Source organism: Arachis stenosperma, chromosome 7, assembly GCF_014773155.1.
Source record: "Arachis stenosperma cultivar V10309 chromosome 7, arast.V10309.gnm1.PFL2, whole genome shotgun sequence".
NCBI lineage: Eukaryota > Viridiplantae > Streptophyta > Magnoliopsida > Fabales > Fabaceae > Arachis > Arachis stenosperma.
Window position 1 is genome coordinate 29,166,957 of NC_080383.1, and position 21,492 is coordinate 29,188,448.

Sequence of the window (21,492 nt, forward strand, 5' to 3'; positions counted from 1 at the left end):
AAAAACAGACTAAATCGGTCAGTTTAATTGGATTAACTGAGAATTAGTCATCTGGCCAATTCGGTTGATATCCAAAACTGACTTATAAAAATCGATTAAAAAATTGGCTGAACTAGTGGTTAACGGTGAATTGGTCAAATTTTTTTAAGGTTCGATTTTATTTTCTTTCCCATAAACGGGGTGGTTTTGACGCTAAAAAGAAAAAAAAAAGAACAAAACCCACTCGCACTTACCCAGTCCCAAATAAACCCTAACGCGTAACCCACTAACCCTCTCCCTTCTGAAATTATTTTCTTCCTCTTCCAGCCGTCTCCCAGCTTTGCTCTCCTCCTACCCAGCACCGCATTCTCCCTCTCTGTCGTCGTCCCCTTCCCTTCGCCTACGCAAGCTCGTCATCCCCACCCCACCCCATTCTCTCTAACTCTCAGTATGACTTCAACCCAACCTTAAATCTCTTTCTCACCCGCCAGCTGCTCCAGTCACCAAAAACCCACTATCCCTCTCTCTTAGCCAGCAGCAGAAGCAGCAGCCAGAAGCCGTCGCTGAACTCTTCTCATCAGCCAGAGGGTAGGTGCCATCGCCTCTGGCAGTTGAGTTTCGTTCCTTTCTCGTTGCCTATTTCGCTCCTCCGTCGTCTGGTCATATGAACTCCGAAGCTTTTGTGGTCGACGTCGTCTGCTCGTTTGGTTGTCGGAAGCTTCTCTGTCAACGTCATCTGCTCGTTTGGTCGTTTGTTCTGCACTTCTGCCGCCGTGACCTAGACGCGTTTTCTGTTTTCTGCTGCGGTGAATTGTAATGGTTTTTCAATTAATTTTTTTTATTTTGTTAATTAACTATATGAATTGCTGGTTGCTACAGTGATGAATTTGGTCCACTTAATTTTTTGTATTTGGTTAATTATCTAAATTGATGCAGAGTTCTTCTGCTTTTCAGTAATTCTGTTTTTATGAGTTTAGTCCACTGATTTGAATTTAGTTAATTTTTTTATTGGGTTAATCATGCTATAATTCTAAATTTTGCTGAATATAATTTCTATAGAAGTTCTGTTCTGGCAAGGATACTCCTTCCGAGTTATATGTCGGCCTCACATCAATCCTAGTGTGCCTGATAGCTTGAGCCAAACTGGGAATATCCTCCTGAACTCGGACCCGAGTGTGGCACCTGCAAAAAGAACTCCGACGCCCAAGTCAGTAAAGAATCACTTAGGGAAAAGTGACTATATGATCGGTGAAATGTCTGTATGGTCGTCTATTGTTGTTTTTTTTATGATCTCTCCTATCGTCGTCGTCCCACCTGATTTATAGTTTGATTGAGGTGGAATCATTCGTCGGTTAGTGCTGAGATTCTCGTGACCGATGTGAAGGTGAGATTTTTGGGGAAATACTGGGATACGTTGAGGGGTTTTTCCATTATTTTTAATTTTGAGTTAGGCTGACCGAGGTATAACCCGGTTGGTCCGAGTATAAGGGATATGATACATAGCCCCCAAACTTGACTTTCCGTATTTTCGCTTTAGCAAGTTGAGCTTTAAAATTTGGTTATACCTCAGTTTTGGTTAATGACACTAGCCCCAAGTTCAACGCGCGTTAGCTTTTTTCAAGCTTGGGTTTTATGTTAAAATTTTGATTTTGGGAAATACAGCCGCGTAATAAATTTACCTAGTGAACCATTACTTTTAATAAAGTCGTGGGTTACCTTCCTTAATTGGGTTTTGGCCTTGGGAATCTCCGGGTATGTGAACGGTTATTTTTGCGAATGACCCATTAAGTGAGTGGGTTGTTGTGCTTCTTTATTACAGTTTTTTCTCTTGGAAAAAGACACGAAGGATTTACCTTGAGGAGTTTTCGCTTAAGTGAAGAAAACATGACTGCAAGAGGTTAGTGTTTCTATTTTTTTCTTTGTTGTTTTACCTTTACAATGGTTAGAGAGAGAAAGAGAGAGAAAAAGAGAAAAAAGGAAAAAGTAGTGGAAGTGAAAAGTGATAGTCCCTACCAGTGGGTACATGTAGATGTAAAGACTCGTACTTCTTCTTACTGTGATGAGAAATCTCTTCGTGACCTTAGGGCCTTGAAATTGACGAAGAATGGTTTGGGTATAGGTGTTGAGTTAGTACCTTGTAATAACGACGAGAGAGTGTGTGAAAGGAGAGGAGATTGGGGTTACTTTTACATGTATACCCTGTGTTTTATCGAGCTGTATTTGAAATTTCCCTTTACTAATTTTGAATGCAAAGTGTTGACCCAACTCAATTGTGCGCCTTCATAGTTACATCCCAATTCTTGGGTATTTTTAAGGGCTTTTAAATGTTTGATGAATTTTTTGCATTTTCCTTCTTCGTTGAATGTTTTCTTTTTGCTATTTCAATCAAAAGGGGTTGGCAGAGGTTATGGGTTTTTCTGAGAAGCTATCCAGGTCGCTTTATTTTCCTTTCGTATAAGTCATCCTTCAAAAATTTTAAGGCCATGTTTATGAAGGTTCGGTCTCAGGAGACTAAGTATCCTTTTTACCTATATGATGAACTTGTTGAAAGATTCCCGTTGTATTGGTGTCCGGAGCCAATGCAAATTTTGGACTCCTTGGAAAGGAGTGAAGAAGAAAATATGTTTTTAGATTTTTTGATAGAGTGTTTCATTGAGGGTGAGTTTTTATCTATCCCGGAGTTGTTGAGGTATGACGAGGAGAATGATAAAGAAGGATTAGAGGCATACATAGGTATCATTTTTTTGTTTGCTTGTCTTTTTTAGTGTCTAACTTTTGATGCAGGGTTTGCTTGTTGTCTGTAGGTGGAAGGGTTCCAAATTTGAGTTCTTCTCGCCTGCAATCCTATTTGAAGAAGAAAGGCGAGAAGGGTGGTAGCGCATTGGGTATGGTGAAGGAGGGAAGCGGGGACGTTGTGTATTCTACTTCCCAGCTTCCTCCTTTGCCAAAAAGAAGGAAGCTTGATTTTGAAAAATCACTGGAAGTGTTATCTGAAGGGGATTTTACTAGCAAATCCGTTTTTGAGAGGCAAAGGAGACTTCATGGTTTCATTGATGGGGTGAACCCTCATTCTATTTAGTGCGATCAGTTTTCTATTTTTGAGCTTTCCGACCAGGTTTCTCAGTATCCTAGAGATATGGGTTTGACCCGTCGTACTAGTATTGAAGCGATGGGAAAATTTGTCCAGGTGACTATTTAGGAAAAGTATCCTTTTTGTAATGAGTCGTATTGGTAATATGCTTAGGTGACTTGTTCTTTTTATTTTCAGATTCTTGCTTCCCACTTGGTGTGTGTTGGTCGTGCTACTAAATTGCTAGCTTCAGGAAAACAAGTTGCTATGGATAAAGTTTCTAGTTTAGAACGATCTTTGAAAGAGAGGGACGACGTTATTGCTAATGTGACCGGGAAAATGAAGAGCGGGGAGGAAGAGATTCTGAAACTTTAGGACCAAATTTGCCTCCTTCAGGCCGAGATAAAGGAAATTGTCAGGACGAAAGGAGAAATGACGTCTCGAATCCATGAACTGGAGGAGGAAGGGATTGAAATATTTGCTGTAGGGTTTGACTGTGCTGTCAGTCAGGTGCAGTTGTTTTCCCCTAATTTTGACGTGGGGAAACTTGATGTGACGAAGATTATGATCAATGGAGAGCTTGTGGAAGTTGAAGCTGGCGAGGAACACGCTGAAAACGTTCCCCCTCCCTCTTGAAAAATATTTGGTTGTTTGTATTTTGTAGTTGTTTTGGAATTGTTTGTTGCTGTCCGATTTGTTCGGAGTATGTTGAACTTGTTTTACCCAACCTTTTGATGTCAGTTTTAACTTATGAATTACTTATGGATGAATGTTTTGGTTCCAACTTCTATTCTGTCGGTTAGATAGTGATAATTGATGAATATATGTGTGGATAATTTGATAGGGACTTAGAATTTAGAGTTATTTGTGTTCGAAAAAGAGACTTTCGTTTGGAAAGCCAGGTATTGTCAATGTTTGCAGTTTGGAATACACGACTTCTTTTTTGTTTGGCTTTTATTGAATACCGATTTTTAAATTGGTCTTTTGGAGCTCTCTGTCCGACATGTAAAGTTAATTCTTTAGGATTTGTATCATTTCAGATAGTTGTAGCGTATATTTGAATGCAATTTCCAACTTTGTCTTGTTGGTTTGACGCTATTGATTTGATGAGTATAAAGTATTGATAATTGGGTAGATAGTAATAAATTTATTTGTATGCGAGAACGATCCTTCTGGAAAGCTGTGAAATGGTCAACCTCGTTAAAACCTGTCCGAGTAAAACTCTCCTTAGGGATCGGATAAAATCTCGTGATCAGGAAAAAGAGTACCTGGCCACTTCACATTTACAATAGATATTCAATTGTAATAGATTTTTAAAGACAAAATGTTCTAAGTGTTGGGGAAAGTCATTCCCTCCAACGTTTCAAGAGAATACGCCCTTCTTCCAATAACCCTAGAAACTTAGAAGGGGCCTTCCCAGTTAGCAGCCAATTTTCCATGTCCTGGTGGTTTTCGAACTTCCTTGATTTGTCTCAGTACCAAATCTCCTTCTTTAAGGGTTCTCGGCTGAACCTTTTTGTTGTACTGCTTTCGCATTGCTGCCTGCATGGCCTTTTGCCTTGGCTCGATTAGGCTTCGTTCCTCACTTATCAGATCAAGTTCGGCCGACATGGCTTCCGAGTTTTTATGCTTGTCAAAGTGTTCGGTTCGAGTAGACCCTTGACTGATCTCGACGGGTATCATGCAATCTGCACCATAGACTAGTCGGAATGGGCTTTCATTTGTTGAGGATTGCGGTGTTGTGTTATAACTCCAACAACACCTCTAGTATAAGCTCTGCCCAACGTCCTTTAGCATTTGTCGATTTCTTTTTCAAGGCCTGCAAAATAACTTTGTTAGTTGCCTCCGTGAGCTCGTTGGTTTGTGGGTGTTCGACGGAGGAAAAATGATGTTTTATGTGTTGGTCAGTTAAGTATGAAGTTATGTTTTTATCTGTGAATTGCCTGTCATTATCGGATATAATTTCTCTAGGTAAACCAAACCTACATATGATTGATTTCCAAATAAAATTTTGTACCTTTTCCGCTGTTATTTTTGCAAGAGGTTGTGCTTCTATCCATTTTGTGAAGTAGTCTATGGCTATCAAAATAAATTTTACCTGGCTTGCCAAGATCGGAAATGGTCCGAGTATATCCATCCCCTATTTGTGGAACGGCCAGATGACGTTCGAAGTGTGTAGCAGTTCGGCAGGATTATGGATGAGCGGCGCACACTTTTGACATGCATTACACTTTTGTTCTTTACTTCTGCAGTCATCTCTTAACGTCGGCCAGTAGTACCCTGCTCGGAGTATTTTTGCAGCTAGACTCCTACTTTCGGTGTGGTGTCCACAGACTCCATCGTGTACCTCCTCGAGGGCATTCTTTGCTTCTGCTCGGCTGAGGCATTTTTGTAGTGGCTTGGAGACACCTCGCCTGTATAGGTCTGCCCCCATCATGGTATAAAGGTTGGATTTGTACCCGAATGACCTCGGGTTTTCATTTTCTGGTATTTTCCTGTTCTTAGGTAGCGAATGAATGGGCTTTGCCAGTCTTCTTCCTGTGATACACTTAAAACAGATTTGACATGTATACTTGATTCCGTTAGTGTAAGATGATTCAATTTGTCCAATTGATAGGTTACTCTATATGTGGCTAGCCTAGATAAAATATCGGCCCTACAATTTTGCTCTCTAGGTATATGTAATATTTCAAAAATTTGAAAAAATTGTATCATCGTTTTGACCGAGCTTAAGTATTTTTCCAGAAGTGAATCTCGTTCCTGAAAGTGTCCATTTACCTGTTACACTACGAGGAGGAAATCACAGTGTATCTTTAGGCTCGAGACTTCTACTTCTTTGGCCAATCTCAGGCCTGCTAAGAGAGCTTCATATTCGGCTTAGTTGTTGGCCGTTTCGAAAAGGAATTTAATTGATTGCTCGGCTTGTACTCCAGCATCGTCCTTCAATAGGATTCATGTGCCACATCCGTTTTCATTGGATGCTCCATCTACGTATAACTCCCATGTTTTGGGTGTGTTGTGTTCGTTCATGAACTATGAGATGAAGTCGGCCAATACCTGGGCTTTGAGTGATCCTCGGGATTGGTATGAAATATCAAATTCAGAGAGCTCTATTGCCCATTTTGTGAGTTGGCCTGCTAGGTATGGTCGTGACAATATTTGTCGCAAGGGGTGACATGTCCGAACGATAATTGGATGCGTCTTGAAATAACGTCGCAAACGGCGAGCAGTGATGACCAGGCCGAAAGCTAATTTTTCTATCATCGGGTATCTTCTCTCGGCGTTTTGCAAGACTTTGCTTATGAAGTACACTGGATGTTGCTCTTTCCCTGCTTCTGTTACAAGCACGTAACTGATAGTGTTAGTGGAAATTAAAAGAAATATGAAAAGTGGTTTACCTTGCTCCGGATTTTTGAGTATAGGTGGTGACCCTAGAATTTGTTTGAATTCGGCAAAGGCTTTTTCACATTCTTTTGTCCAGGTGAACTTGTCATTCTTTTTCATTGTATTGAAGAAATGATACGATCTGGTAGCTGCTGCTAGTAAAAATCGGGACAGGGCGACTAAGCGACCTGTAAGGCGTTGTACCCTTTTGGTTGTCCTTAGTGACTACATATTTATGACAGCCTAACACTTGTCAGGGTTGGCTTCTATGCCCCTGTTTGTAAGCATAAATTTGAGGAATTTACCTTTCTGTACTACAAATGCGCATTTGTCTGGGTTTAGCCTCATATTGTATTTTCGGAGTTGTTGAAAAATCTCTTGAAGATCGGCTTCATGCTATTTTTCTTAGCTTGACTTGATGACCATATCGTCGACATATATTTCGATGTTTCACCCGAATTGATTTTTGAAGACTTTGTCCATCAGTCTCTGATAAGTTGCCCTTGCATTTTTTTGTCCAAAAGACATTACCTTATCGCAAAAATTACCTTGGTCTATTATAAATGTTGTCTTATCTTCGTTATCTGGGTGCATTTGTATTTGGTTATATCCAGAATAGGCATCCATGATGCTTAGCACTTGATATCCTGATGTGTCGTCCACTAGCCTGTCGATGTTCGGTAGTGGTTAGGAATACTTCAGGCAGGCTTTATTCAAATTTGTAAAGTCTACGCACATTCACCATTTTCCCAAGCTCTTCTTGACCATTACCACGTTTGCTAGCCATGAGAAAGAGCAGATTTCTCGGATGAAGCCTGCGTCAAGTAGTTTCTGTGTTTCTACTGCTGTATTTCTTCTCTCTGTGCCCAGATTTCGTTTCTTTTGTCTTATAGGTCGGGCGTTAGGGTCGACTGCCAACTTGTGACATATAAAATTCGGATCGATCCCTGGCATATCAGTAGGGGTCCATGCAAATAGGTCGGCATTGGCCTTTAGTATGTTTATCAAGTTTTGTTTCGTTCCTATATAAAAAGCTGAATCGATGTTTGTAAACTGATTTATTTGTCCAAGTTGTACCTTTTCTATGTCGTCCGTTAGGGCAGGACGACTATTGCTGTCTCTTGGGTCCATCTCGGCTAGAGTGGTGGGTAAGAAAGAGATGTGTGTAGTGTTAGGGTTTGTGGTGGTGTGGGTTAGTTTAGATATTTTTATTAATAATAGGGATAGTAGTGTAATTTTATAAAATAAATAAAAGGATTGAATAATAATTAAAAATCAAAGTAAATTTAAAGTATTCAACCTTCAAAATTTTTTTTATTACCAATTTGTAAATTATTGTTAGTTAAAGGCTAATTTAATAAAAATAGAAGATAAGTAAATTACTTCTTCTTTATTTATAAAATAAGGTTAAAAATCTAAATATTTAAAATTAATGCATATAAAATATCCACTATTTTTCAATTATGAGAACTCTAAATAATAAATAAGGATTTATTCAACTTTTATATATAAATTTCTAAAATTATAGCCTTAAATAAATATAATACATCATAAATAATTTATTAATAACTTTTTAAAATTCAGGGTTTTACACACATTCATTAGTAGTGTGGCTGAACTTTTGGTGGAATGCACAATGCTTGTTTCTGTCGATGTAGTTCTGGTCTTGGTACGTTCCTGCTTTGCTGGGTGGCTTTATTAATTTGCTGTGTAGTATCTCCTAAATGATGTTTTCCCTTTCGGTGTTGAACTTGTTATACGAATCAAATTTTGGAGTTAGTTTAAAAGGTGTTTTATAGTCCTTGTTTTGGACCTGTAAGGTCTGTCCTCCGCCTTCCGAGATGGTGGCTTTTCGCTCCTCTGAGCTTCGTGCAACTCCTCTATTTTGATTTGTCCTGTTGCCTTGTCTCGGAACTCCTCCAATGTCTTTGGTTTCGCGACAGCTATTGCTTCCTTGAACTTTCCGGGTTGGAGACTACTCTTGATGGCGTGCAACTGCACCTTTGGATTGAGGTCAGGAATCTCCATGGCTGCTATTGTGAAGCGCGTCATGTAATCCTTCAGGCTCTCGTGCTGTCCTTACTTGATCGTGCTGAGGTAGTCTGAATCTCGTACATAGATTTTGGATGCTGCAAAGTGATTTATGAACAACTTGGCGAATTCGTCGAAGCTAGATATAGAACCTGCAGGTAAGTTAGAAAACTATAGTAAGGCAGCTTCCTCTAGAAAGGTTGGAAAAGATCGACACAAGATGGGATCGGAGTCACTGTTAAGGAACATCATGGATTCAAATTTTGTAACGTGAACTTTAGGATCTCCGATCCCCTTGTATGGTGTTAGGGTCATTGGAACCGTAAAATTTTTGGATATTTTAAAATTCATTATTTCTTCGGAGAAAGGATTAGTCTGCCGTGTTCCTGTTTTGGGGGGTGTTTCCCCCGTGTTTTCACTTGATTCCGACTGATGCTCCTCGTGTTGATCATTGTTTGCCTTCTTATTGTCGTCCTTTCTTTCGCCATTATTTTGCATTGTTGCTAATAACTCGGCCATTCGTTGATTTTTCGCTAGCAGAACAGTGTTAGCGGCCAAGAGTTCAGCGCTGGTTTGATGGGCCTGAGGAGACTCTGAATGGTCTGTCATGCTTCAACCTCTGAAAAGAAGAAAAAGCACAAGGCGGATATAGGGGTGTTATAAAAATTAAAGAAAAATGAGGCGGGACCCCACGGTGGGCGCCAAATGTTCTGGCAAGGATATTCCTTCTGAGTTATATGTTGACCTCACGTCAATCCTAGTGTGCCTAATAGCTTGAGCCGAACTGGGAATATCTTCATGAACTCGGACCTGAGCATGGTACCTGCAAAAAGGATTTCGACGCCTAAGTCAATAAAGAATTATTTAGGAAAAGTGAGTATATGATCGGTGAAATGTTTGTATGGTCGTCTATTGTTGTTTTTCTTATGATCTTTCTATCATCGTCGTCCCACCTGATTTATAGTTTGATTGAGGTGGAATCATTCGTCGGTTAGTGCCGAGATTCTCGTGACCGACTTGAAGGCGAGATTTTGGGGGAAAGACTGGGATACATTGAGGGGTTTTTCCGTTATTTTTAATTTTGAGTTAAGCTGACTGAGTTATAACCCGGTTGGTCCGATGTATAAGGGATAAGATATAAGTTTAATTTTGGATTTTGGATTTTGAATGCTATATAGAATTTTGATATAATTTTGGATTCTAGACAGAATTGGTATAATTTTGAATTCTAAACTGCTGTAATTCTGAATTTTGCTGTAATTAATGTAATGACTGATGTATGTAATTCTACAATTAAAGGTGCATTAAAACAAAATACTCTGAAAACCGGGCCGAACCGGCTGGTTCGACCGGTTAACTGTAAACGGACAGCAATCACGGCCCGGTTTGTCCCTGAAACCGTTTCTCCAAAAACGATTTGAAAGAAACGGCGTCGTTTTTATTAAATTTGGCTTACTTTCACTCTTTGTTCTGAAGCTCCTTCGTTTTTCCTCCCTTCCTCCCTTTTTTTCATTCACAGAAACACAGCCAAAAAACCCTAGCACTGTAACCGTACACCACCGCCGCAAGGAGTGGCATACTGCCGCCGTCCGTCCGTCTATCTAGCTTCCCTCGTGCTCCAAGTCTTCAACCCCTGTTCGCTGTCCCGATCGCAGCTGCTTCCTCGAGCTCGGCGTCCGTCGTCTTTGTCTGCTCAGCGCGCTTCCGCCGCCATTTGTTTGCCGTTCACGTTCGCGTCTTCGTTCAGCCGTCGTCTTCGTTCGCGTTCTTCGCCGTTCAAGTTTGCTCGGCGTTCACCGTTCGCGTTCACTCGCTGTTCACCTTTCGGGTTCGCATTCGCGTTCGTCTGGAAGCCACGTTGCTCTGCTTCAAACTCTGCGACCAATCCGCGCGCTCCACCTAGCCGTCGAACTGCTCTCTTTTGTCGCCGCCGTGAGTTCCCTAAACCCGGCACCAGACAATACACTCACACAACACCAATACTCTGCTTCAAACTCTGCAACTTCTTATTTCTATTACAATAAGTAACTATTTGATTTGGTAGTGGTTTGGATTTTTTTCATAGACTGAATTAAAGTATACAATAGACTGAATTCATAGACTGATAATTTGCTAAATTGTTGGGTTGCTGTTGTTTTAATTTGCTAAATTGTTGGTCTTATTTTATTTGCTAAATTGTTGTTGTGTATTTATTGTTGTCTTTGAGATTCTTGCTGGATATTGGTGATCATTGATTTATTATGCGTTTCATGTTTTCATTGTTTTCTACTTCTGAAGGAAAAAAAATCTGTTTTCATTGTTTTGTTTCAGAAATCAATTTTTTGTGATCAATGCTCAAACTTTAAATGCTGTTCTGCTGGTTTTGCTGTGTTTGTTTTGTTTCAGAAATCAATTTTTTGTTATCAATGCTCAAACTCTGAATGTTCTTCTGTTTTTGTTTTGTCTCATAAATCAATATTTTGTGATCAATGCTCAAACTCTGAATGTTGTTCTGCTGTTTTTGTTTTGTTTCAGAAATCAATTTTTTGTGATCAATGCTCATACTCTGAATGTTGTTCTGTTTTGTTTTAAGGCTGTGTTTGGAAGAGGTAATTGATTTCTGAGTGTTGTTTTGTTTTTGTTTTAAAGCTGTGTATTGTATTCAATTTTCATTTTGTAGGAAATTCTTTGAGGTATATAAGAATTAAGAAGGAAGACTAGGTATTACTCTGTTGATTCTGGTCTGCTACGAGCTTGAACATAGAATTGAAGAGAGAAATCCTTTATTATTTCATCATTGGCCTATTTTTGGCATTGCATATCATTGTAGTTTGTTTATTTATAGAACTAGTTGTTTATGATCCCCTTTTGAAGTAAAAAATATGCCGTAGAAGAGTGTATAGAACCAGTTGCTTTATTCATTGAATTTTTATAGAATCAGGTGTTTATTATAAAACGGTTTTTTCGGTTGAACCACGGTTAAACCGGTTGAACTAATGAACCAATGAACTAGTAATTAGAGCGGTTCGATGACTGGTTTGGTTTTCAGAACCTTGGTAACAATAACATGCATTGTGAAATATTAGGATGGAATGGTGTTCTAGATAGAATGAGTACACTGTATTCTTGCATTAGAGTAATGTTATAATATTTTAAATGTTACTAAATAATAGTAACTAACGGAAGTACTAGAAATAGATAATTTGAATTTGTTGAAATCTGAAAAAGCAATTGATTGTTTCTGTAACTTGTTGATGGAACACTTAAATGATGATTATGATTACTGATGAGTAGTGTTTTTGTTTAGTTGAAAACTTGTTTGTTCAATGTTGGTTCTTTTGGTGGTAGAACATTTTGTATTTGTCATTTATGTGCATTTTAATTTTCTTTAGTTATAAACTTTTATATTTGAAGTTGTTTATGAGCTTTTAATGATAAATTATGGATAATTTATTGTGTGAAATGGTCAAATTTTAAATTTTATTAGTTTAGAAATGATTGAATTTAAATATTTAAAATTATATATTGAATTTTTTTTATAATTTTACCGTATATTTAGTTAAACTGGTACAACCATGGTTCGACTCTGGTTGGACCATTGAACCATTTAACCAGTCACTCGATCGATTAAATGACTGGTCCGGTTCTTGCAACCTTGGATCATATGTATATATATATATATGAAAAACCTAATGCATAGGTCTTTTCAACCTGCTGCATTCCGTTCTTTCTGCTAAACCCTAAACCTTAGCCGAGTTAATTTTTTCTCAGCGAAGAAGAAAACATTCTCCCCCCAAATCAGAATCTCTGATACACTCTGCATACGTAGATTATGGCTCCAGCAATTGCAACAAAGAAGAAAGTTTCGAAGAAGCAGAGCCCTGCAAAGCCACCAAAAGAAGCCATGAAAAAGAAGAGCAAGCTTTTAACCCTCAAGCATGATTCTAGTGCTTCAGAATCCGAATATGAAGAAGAAGAGATTCTGCAGCAGCCACAGAATAAAGATGAAGCTCCTGGTGACTTCGATGTTGATTCGGGTTCTGAATCTGACCTATCTTCTGATGGTGATGGTGACGATCCCTTAGTTGATGATTTCCTCCAAGGATCTGATGACGAAGTGGAAGGTGTTAGTTTATTTTCGTGTGCGTTTTTTTGTTGTTAATGTCTTGTTTTTAAACTTTTATTTCTTATTTGTTTGTTGTTTGTTATTCGTTTGTTGTTTGTTATGCAGAGAAAGACTCCGCTTCTGATTCAGGTTCGGGTTTGGATGTTGACTCGGATGAATATGACATTGAAGAGAAGTCGAGAATCATTGATGAGGAAAGGAAGAAGGAAGAAGAAGATGCCGAGGCTGAAATGCAACTCAACATCAAAGAGGAGTCTGATGAGTTTAGATTACCAACCCAAGAGGTTGGTTGGTTGGTTTCTTTGTTATTATTATTTGAAATTTTATTGATCCCTTGGCAGTTATGCTTAGTTTTCTAAATAATTGGTGGTAGTTTTGGTAAAAGTAGTTATTTTAGTTCTTTGGTACTTTTAGGAACTTGAGGAGGAGAATCTGCATCCGCCTGATCTTTCCAATCTACAGAGGAGGATTAAAGAGAGTGAGTTGACTTCCATTGGACTATGCTTGACTGTCTTCATGATTCGTTCAATGCGCTACCTTGTTTGGTTGGTGTTGTGATTGTGTTGGATGTTTGTTTTCCTAGTTGTTCGTGTTCTTTCAAATTTCAAGGCCTTAAAGCAAGAAGGGTCAACGAGAAAGGATTATGTTGAGCAGCTTAAGAAAGATATATGTTCATACTATGGCTACAATGAGTTTCTAATTGGTGCTTTAGTGGAGGTTGGGACGAATTTCTATATTATTCTTAGATAATACTGTTGTATTTGTGAAGGGTTAGCATGAGAAATTATAATTTTGTTTTTCTCAGATGTTTCCCACTGTCGAACTTATGGAACTAATTGAAGCCTTTGAAAAGCCCAGGCCCATTTGTCTAAGGACTAACACTTTGAAGGTAACATATTCACTCCCAATGCTCAATGTTTAAATGTTATTATTTAATTATCCATGTTTCTTATTGATTATGTATTTTTTGTGCTCCTCTGTACAATCAGACGCGCAGACGGGATTTGGCAGATGTTTTAATAAATAGAGGAGTAAATCTAGATCCTTTAAGCAAGTGGTCAAAGGTATGAATTCATGTTTTAATTTATGACTCGATGTTTCTCGTATTCCTCTTTTGGTGAAGAAAATACAAGTAACAATCTAAATTTGTGACAGGTTGGACTTGTTGTGTATGATTCTCAAGTACCAATTGGTGCCACTCCGGAGTATATGGCTGGTTTCTACATGGTGCATAGTTTTCCTATTACCATTTTCCCTTTTTGCGTTTAGTTTACTATTGCATGATGTGCATACTTGGGTAAAGTTATTAAATTGTTTGCAGCTTCAAAGTGCAAGCTCCTTTCTACCTGTGATGGCCTTAGCTCCTCAAGAGAAGGAAAGGGTTGTTGATATGGCGTAAGTAATAATTATTGGTGTACACATTATATAAAATCTTTGTATGAAAAATGTTAGTAGGGTACTATATTGACAACTTACATTAATTTTGAAACTTTTGTTAATGTTTCAACCACATGTTCTCAGACAAATAGAGCTGAAATGAAAGACATGGTTTATTTTCGATTTGTATATTCATTGTTTTACCTTTATTTGTTATAACAAAAAATTCCAAAGCGGAAATTGCATTGATGTGATTGTTGTGCAAATATACACATGATGAACATCTATCTCCAAGTATAGAAATACTTATATTAGCTCAAATTTTTACTCTATTTACATTATGTCACAGACAAAATGGAGGAAACAAAAAAATTTTGGTAATGCCGTACATTTCTAAATTTTAAACTGTACAATTGAAAGCATATCTGTGTTGCAATGATATATCTTTGCCTCAATTGTTGACTTTGTTTTGGATCCTCATTGTTGTTATCTTAGTATGAAGAATTGAAGATGACTCTTATCTGTTGTTATGGTCCTATAGCTATATTATGTCTTTAGAGTGAGCAACTAGGACCAGGAAAATTCTTATGGATGCCTTAGAATTGCTATGTGCCACTTTTAATAGCTAAATTACAAGATTGAGTGATTTATCTATAGCTATATTTATACATATTGATTTACCCATTTTTCCAATTGAATAATCAGCTACTAGAAAAAACAAACCTGTCATAGTTGAATAATCAAATCTGTAATAGACGAATAATCGAACTTGTTTATAGTAGTATAATATTTTTTTATGAGATGCCAAATACATGTGTCTATATGCGGTGGCTGATTAATGGTGAACAAGTAACATGATTGTATTTTTAAATAGATTCTTAAAAAATGATATACTTGAAAGCCTGAATATAAGCACTTCTTGATTTCAATAGCAATGTATAACCCACTTTGCTTGCAATACTTGTGTGATAATTCTGATGCCAGTTTATGCTCTATGCAGGGCTGCACCTGGAGGTAAAACGACATATGTAGCTGCTCTTATGAAGAATACAGGTGGCTATTAAAATTCATGAATCTTTTTTGTAGTTTTCTAATTCCTGTGCATTTTGGGCTGTGTAATTTTTTTTTTTTTGCATTAAACAAGTAACTTGTTTCTTCATGTATTGCTATTTTCTCTCTGTGTGTTAAACCTATTTGGGGTGATCTGACTATTTGCAATATTAATAATGACCAAGAAAGAGGTATATTTTAATAAAATTTAAAGTGGTTGAGTTGCTTATACTCTATGAAAGCTGCTATTTGCCGGCTCATTAAGCATTAGAGAACTTACTGCATCCATAACGAACTTCCCTAACAAGTTGACACTAAACATCATGAGGTGTTAATTTGTTGAATGTTTATGCATGCATGTATGCTCTTTCCGTTGTTTTTTGAGTAGGTATCCTCTATTTTGTTTTATCTAGTAATTTGAATAACTGAATAAAATTGACCATGTTTTGTAATATGTTAGATCCTCTAATTTCTGGTTTCAAATGATTTTTTGGTCTATTACAGGAATTGTTTTTGCAAATGAAATGAAGGTACTACGGCTTAAGTCACTTACTGCAAATTTGCACCGGATGGGGGTGTCAAACACTGTAGTCTGCAATTATGATGGAAGAGAGGTTAGCATCTTCTCTCTAATCAATTACTGTTTATAATTTCTTACCAAAAGATTTTGAAGTTTGATGTCTTTACTGCTACTAAATTGTCTTGTTTGGTTTTGCATTTTTTTTAACTCCATCTGGCTTGTGTGATGACATGCATAATTTAGTATTTTGGAAAATATTGTATATTGGCTATGGAGTTTTGTTCAATATAAAGCAATACGTACTTTCTGTTATAGTTGTAGCTGTTCATTTTCCTTTTATTGTAGATGTCTGTCTTGATCAAACTCTTCCAAAGAGGAGATTGAACAATTTCATGTATAATCGTCATTTCAACCATGCATGCTAACATCTATTCTGCATTTCTATTGTTTATTTCAGCTTCCAAAGGTGTTGGGTGTCAATGCTGTTGACAGAGTATTATTGGATGCTCCTTGCAGTGGAACTGGGGTAAGAAGCTGGGGATTTTTTTAAGTGATTTCTTCGTGTGCATGTCTTTTTTCCTCTAGAAACTAGAAATGGAATTGGAATATTTCTGCCGACAGGTTATATCCAAGGATGAATCAGTTAAAACCTCCAAAAGCTTGGAAGACATACAGAAATGTGCGCATCTGCAGAAGGTAAATTTTCTTCTCTACCCCTTTCCCCTTCTTTCTCTTCCTCTTTTTAAGAGGGAAAGGGATGGAAAGAAGGGTTTGAAGAATAAAATGGAGGTTTAACTACTCTGTTAGTCCTTGTAGTTTCACCAAATTTTTAATTAGTCCCTATAGTTTTTTTCTTTTCAATCGAGTCTCTCAACCATTTAGTTTTTTTCAATGAGTAAAGTGTCGTTTTTGTCCCCAACATTTGCGGTAAATCTTATTTGTGTCCCTAACGTTTAAATTGTCCTATTTGGATCCTTAACATTTATAAAATTGATTCATTGTTATTCTGCCGTCAATTACACATCATGAGCTTTAGTTGGAGTTTTGAAAATTTCTTCTTGAAGTTAGAATACAAATGTCTGGGTCAGAACTGATGATCCACTCCGGTTAGTAACTCATTAAAAGTTAAAACTAAACCTTGCAACATTTATATAATTCACTTTTTTTAGGGACATAATTGAACTTGAACACAAATTTTGGGTACAATATTAAAATCGAACACATCCATGTGAGACCTAATTGAGAATGAATACATCTAGGTGAGAATAGTTGAAAAATACAATTTGATCTATTAGTATAATTGATGGCATCATAACATTGAATCACTTTTATAAACGTTAGGGATACAAATAGAACGATTTAAACGTTAGGGACACAAATAGGACTTACCCCAAATGTTGAGGACAAAAACGATACTGTACTCTTTTTCAATTAGGTCCCTCTTGACAGCAAACGTTAAAAAAACGTTAAGAAAGAATAAATTTACTATTATACCTATCATTTACGCTTCGAAAATCTCTCATACTAAGTAGAGATCTAATCAAGGATCTAAGCAATTCTGTTATTTCCAAAATGTGAAGCTTATTTTCTAGAATTTTCAACGATGAATTATGCATTGTTTTATCTGAGTGTGACTGAGATAGCAATTGCTAAGAGATTGTTTGTAACAGGTGCTCTTGATGCATTAAAGCTTCGCTTCAGTTATAGTTGTCAACAATAATTAACTCAGAATAAAAACAAGAAGAATCCACCTATGTTAACAACAATAAATCCAAAAAATTAAATAAAAAAACAACAATTAACTCAGAAAAACGACAATCAACAATCACGAAAAAAGAAGAATTAGCTCACAAAAATAAAACTGAAGAAGCTGTGGAGGGCTGGAGGTTTATCGGCGGTGACAAGGAGTGAGCTCGGAGATAGAGAGAGCTTGAACAGAGAGACAAGTCGAGGAGAGGACGAACATCAATGACACAGGAAGAGAACCGCGACGCAGCGTCGGCGAGAAAATAAGTAGCGCGACAGGGAGGGAGAAGTCCGCAACAGATCTGAGGCGCGACGATGAGAGCCAAAGGTGAATGAAAGTATGAAACTGATTTGTCAATGTATGGCATGCTAAAATGGGTGAGGGTGGGTTTAGGGTTTTCTGAAAGAGGAATGATGAGAAGAGGGTTGAGGACCTTCGACGACGGCACCCACGGTTTGTCTCCGCAGGCGACGACAATACCCTCTACCCGAGGAGAAGAGTTCGGCAATGAGTTTGAAGTGGGGTGGTGGCTGGGTTTGGCGATGAGTTCAGTGGACAAAGTGACAATGGAGGGAGTGAAGGAGATGAGTTTTTGTCTGAGTGTGAGAATGATGAGAAGGAGGCTAATTTTGTCTTTATGAAGAAAGAAGGGGAGAGACAATTAGGGATTAAGGAAAAAATTAGGGTATCTTCAATTTGGGAACGGAATATTCTGTTAAATCAAACATTTTTGTCTCGGTAGGGATTTAATTAAAAATAAATAAATGATTCAGGGACCCAATTGAAAGGAAAAAAATTATAGGGAGCTAATTGAAAATTTGACGAAACTATAGGGATTAATAGAGTAATTAAACCTAAAATGGACTTCACATTACACTTCGAATACTTCCTTTACCTCCTTTTCCCTTCAAAATTCATAACTCAAAAATACCCCCTAAAGATTTTTTGTTACGGAGTTTCATGAATTGTGAAAGTGAGAGAAATGGTCTATCCCACATTCTCATTACATCAATAACTAATGTTTTTAACGGTCATCCTTTTTCTTCACTCTTCTACTTAATTTTGGATTGAAAGATTCAGATGGTGCACGTGTCAAACTGTGATCACTATGAATGATTACTTCTCCCCTATACTTTGAAGTTGATTTTTGTCTTTTGTTTAGAAATAGTTGAAATTAAATGAAATAGACTGGCACTATTAAACTTACAGTGGAAAATATTTCCTCATTTTGGGTCACTATAAGTAATTCTACACATTGTAATATTATACCTTTTTAATCATTATTGAATAGATTCCTTTGTTTTTTAGGAACTCATTCTTGCTGCCATTGATATGGTGGATGCTAATTCAAAATCTGGGGGCTACATTGTTTATTCCACTTGTTCGATCATGGTTGCCGAGGTTAGTTTTTCATTTGCAAATAGTAACTTTCTGTGCTAGTGTTTCCTGTTCTATATATTTCTGAAAGTTCGCTTGGTAAATCTTCAGAATGAAGCAGTTATTGACTATGCACTCAAGAAGAGGGATGTTAAGCTGGTTCCCTGTGGACTTGACTTTGGGCGCCCTGGGTAATGATTATGTTCCTTATCTCTGTAGGTTTGAGTATAAAAAATTGTGTTTTGTGACCTTTACTTTCCATCAGATTCATAAGATTTAGGGAGCAACGGTTTCACCCTTCTTTAGAAAAGACAAGGCGGTTCTATCCTCATGTACACAATATGGATGGGTTCTTTGTTGCAAAGGTATATAGGTTGTTGCTATCTTTAGAAATTGCTTTAAAAAGTCCATTTACACATCCAACAAATTGTATTCGTACAAATCTTTCTGCTATAAAATTGTCAGACATTTGGTGTTACAAAATTGCAGAAAGTTTATAGATTGATAATATCCTTGGCACATTATACAGTATGTTGACAAATTGTGGAGTTCTTACTATTAATAAAAAATGTTGATTATTTATGCTTGTTTAATTTGATTTTTTGATTGATACTTAAATGCTTGTTTACGTTTTTTCTAGAATCAGTTGACCATGGAACTTATTGAGTTGAACATTTTTAAAATAATATTTGTACTTTAATTTTAAACTTTACCTATGGGAGTGTGGAGCTGCTGTTGTTAAAATGTACAATTCTTTTTCTCACCTTACTTCATTTCCAACCATTTGTTGTGCTAAATTAAAGATTGAAAATTAGATACAGCCATGCATTTATTCCCTTGAGCATTGTTATGTCGTGTGTTTTTTATTTTCTTTAAATATGCGTCTTGCAGTTGAAAAAAATGAGCAGCAGAAAGCCAGGTTCAAAACCATCAGAACCATCTGAAGTGGAGGAAGAACAATCCAAGCTTGAGAAGGAAGAAGTGGATGTTGAGAAGCCTAGTAATGATGTTAGAGAAAATGGCAAAGAATCTTCTGAATCTAAATCCAAAAAGACAAAGAAAAGGAAGTTTCCATCTAAACCGATTAACGGCATAAAAGAAAATGGGAAAGTAACTTCTGGATCTGGAGTCTGGACCAATAAAGAGGCAGAAAAGGAAATTTCCATCTAAGGAGGAAATTTCAAATTCAAGGTTAAAGTTTTCTCCATGCTTGACTTCTCTCTTTTCCTTCCATATCAATCTTACTAATATATCTGTATCTTGAATATAAATGCAACACTTTAGTAATATGATTGTCTTCCGCTGGAATCCTAAGCTTTTGGTGATACCTGCAGGGAGGAGAAGAGACGCGCTTTGAGAGAAAACAAGCGCAAAACCGGTAAGCGACAGAGCCAAAAATGAGGAATGGCCATTGGCATCGAACTGACTCGCACTTAATGAAATGGAAGAGTTGTAGTGATTGCCTGCTTTAAGAAGTTTGTCCTGGAATCAGTTCTATGCGGTAATCACACAGCGCAATTTTGTTTGGTTTTAGTTATTTAAGGGTAGCATCTAAACATAGTTATAAACCAGAAAAGAAATGTGTACCTTTTTGAATTAATCTTGAGATTTCATTCTAAATACTGTCATCATATCCATTGTACTGTGCTAGTTATCCTTTTTAAGACACTAGCCAAATGTTATAATATTGATAGTGCTTTCATAGTTATGCTTTTAATGGTTATGTGTTGGCGATCAAGTATTTTGTTGTTAGTGTTCCCCTTGGTGGGGTGTGTTAGGAACATTTTCAAAATTAGGATTTATTTGATGTATAAATCAATTATCTTGTTTGAAAATAGAGAAGAAAGAATTGATTTGGTTTAGAAATTTCATGAATTTGTTTAATTGTTTTATTTGTTTAGAATTATTTTTTACACAACATATGCTTAAGTTTCTCAACTTACTCTTTTTCTCTTATATAAATTTGTCGCGATGAAATAAAAAAAATTCTGTATGAATGAATTAAAACTCATTTGGAAATTCTCTAAAATTTTTAAATTTGTTCCGGTCGAGTTCAACAAGTCAGAGACCCAAGTCTGGATGTCCGATCAACCCGGCGGCCTACCGAATCCGAGTCAAGAGGTGATCTGAGCATCACCTCTCCTTTTGCATGAACCTGGACAGCTGACAGAAGTTTTCAGAGAGGCGAGTTTGCCATCAAGGGTCCACCCAAAGTACAGAGTATAAAAAGGGAGGGACCTATCCTTCCCCAAAGGTACGTCACCTAACTCTAACCCTAATAGTCGTCTCTTGTACAGACACTGACTTAAACGTTGGAGTTCTTGCTGGCGGTCCCACCTCATCCTCAACTCATCAGGCCCGAGGAGTCACTCACCGGAACTCTTCGGCATCCATCTCCCAGTCACCTCCAAATCCGACCCGTTCGATACACGAGCTACTGAACATTGGCGCTGTCTGTGGGGACTCTGGCGTGAATGGATTTCCTGTTGGGCCCGGTCGATGAGCAGGAAGAGAGGAAGTGCGTGAAGAGGAGGGAACCCGCCTAATGAGCAGAATAGCATTTATGGCTTCCTCTCGCGAGCATACGAGGACCCCCTCTCGTAGGAACGACCCTCCTTCCCGCTCCCCGGACAGATGCCCCTTCAGGGGTGGGATGCGTAGTGACAACGCAAGGATCACGAGTGCGAAATCTTGAAAGGGAGCTGGCGGCCAAGGATCGCTACCGACCTAGCCCTAGGGGTGGCAAGCGGGGAAGCCTGCCCCGCCCCGCCCCGCCCCGCCAGAAGCCCGCCCTTTGGCGGGCTGGCCCGCCCCGCCCTACCTAGTGAGGCGGTCCTAGAATCCTAGCCCGC

The 21,492-nt window shown here is 37.8% G+C and overlaps 1 protein-coding gene across 1 annotated transcript; it reads left to right on the forward strand.

The window, feature by feature from the left end:
* The first annotated feature begins 9,938 nt into the window (after positions 1 to 9,938).
* On the forward strand, positions 9,939 to 20,484 carry LOC130941042 (26S rRNA (cytosine-C(5))-methyltransferase NOP2B-like). Its single transcript, XM_057869400.1, has 18 exons — positions 9,939 to 10,396; positions 12,215 to 12,567; positions 12,675 to 12,853; positions 12,984 to 13,047; positions 13,153 to 13,286; positions 13,375 to 13,458; positions 13,559 to 13,633; positions 13,725 to 13,796; positions 13,891 to 13,964; positions 14,947 to 14,999; positions 15,501 to 15,610; positions 15,974 to 16,042; positions 16,138 to 16,212; positions 18,572 to 18,664; positions 18,752 to 18,831; positions 18,906 to 19,005; positions 19,532 to 19,831; positions 19,975 to 20,484. The coding sequence occupies exons 2-17, from the start codon at positions 12,276 to 12,278 to the stop codon at positions 19,808 to 19,810; spliced, it is 1,833 nt and encodes a 610-aa protein (XP_057725383.1). The 5' UTR covers positions 9,939 to 10,396; positions 12,215 to 12,275; the 3' UTR covers positions 19,811 to 19,831; positions 19,975 to 20,484.
* The last annotated feature ends 1,008 nt before the right edge of the window (positions 20,485 to 21,492 follow it).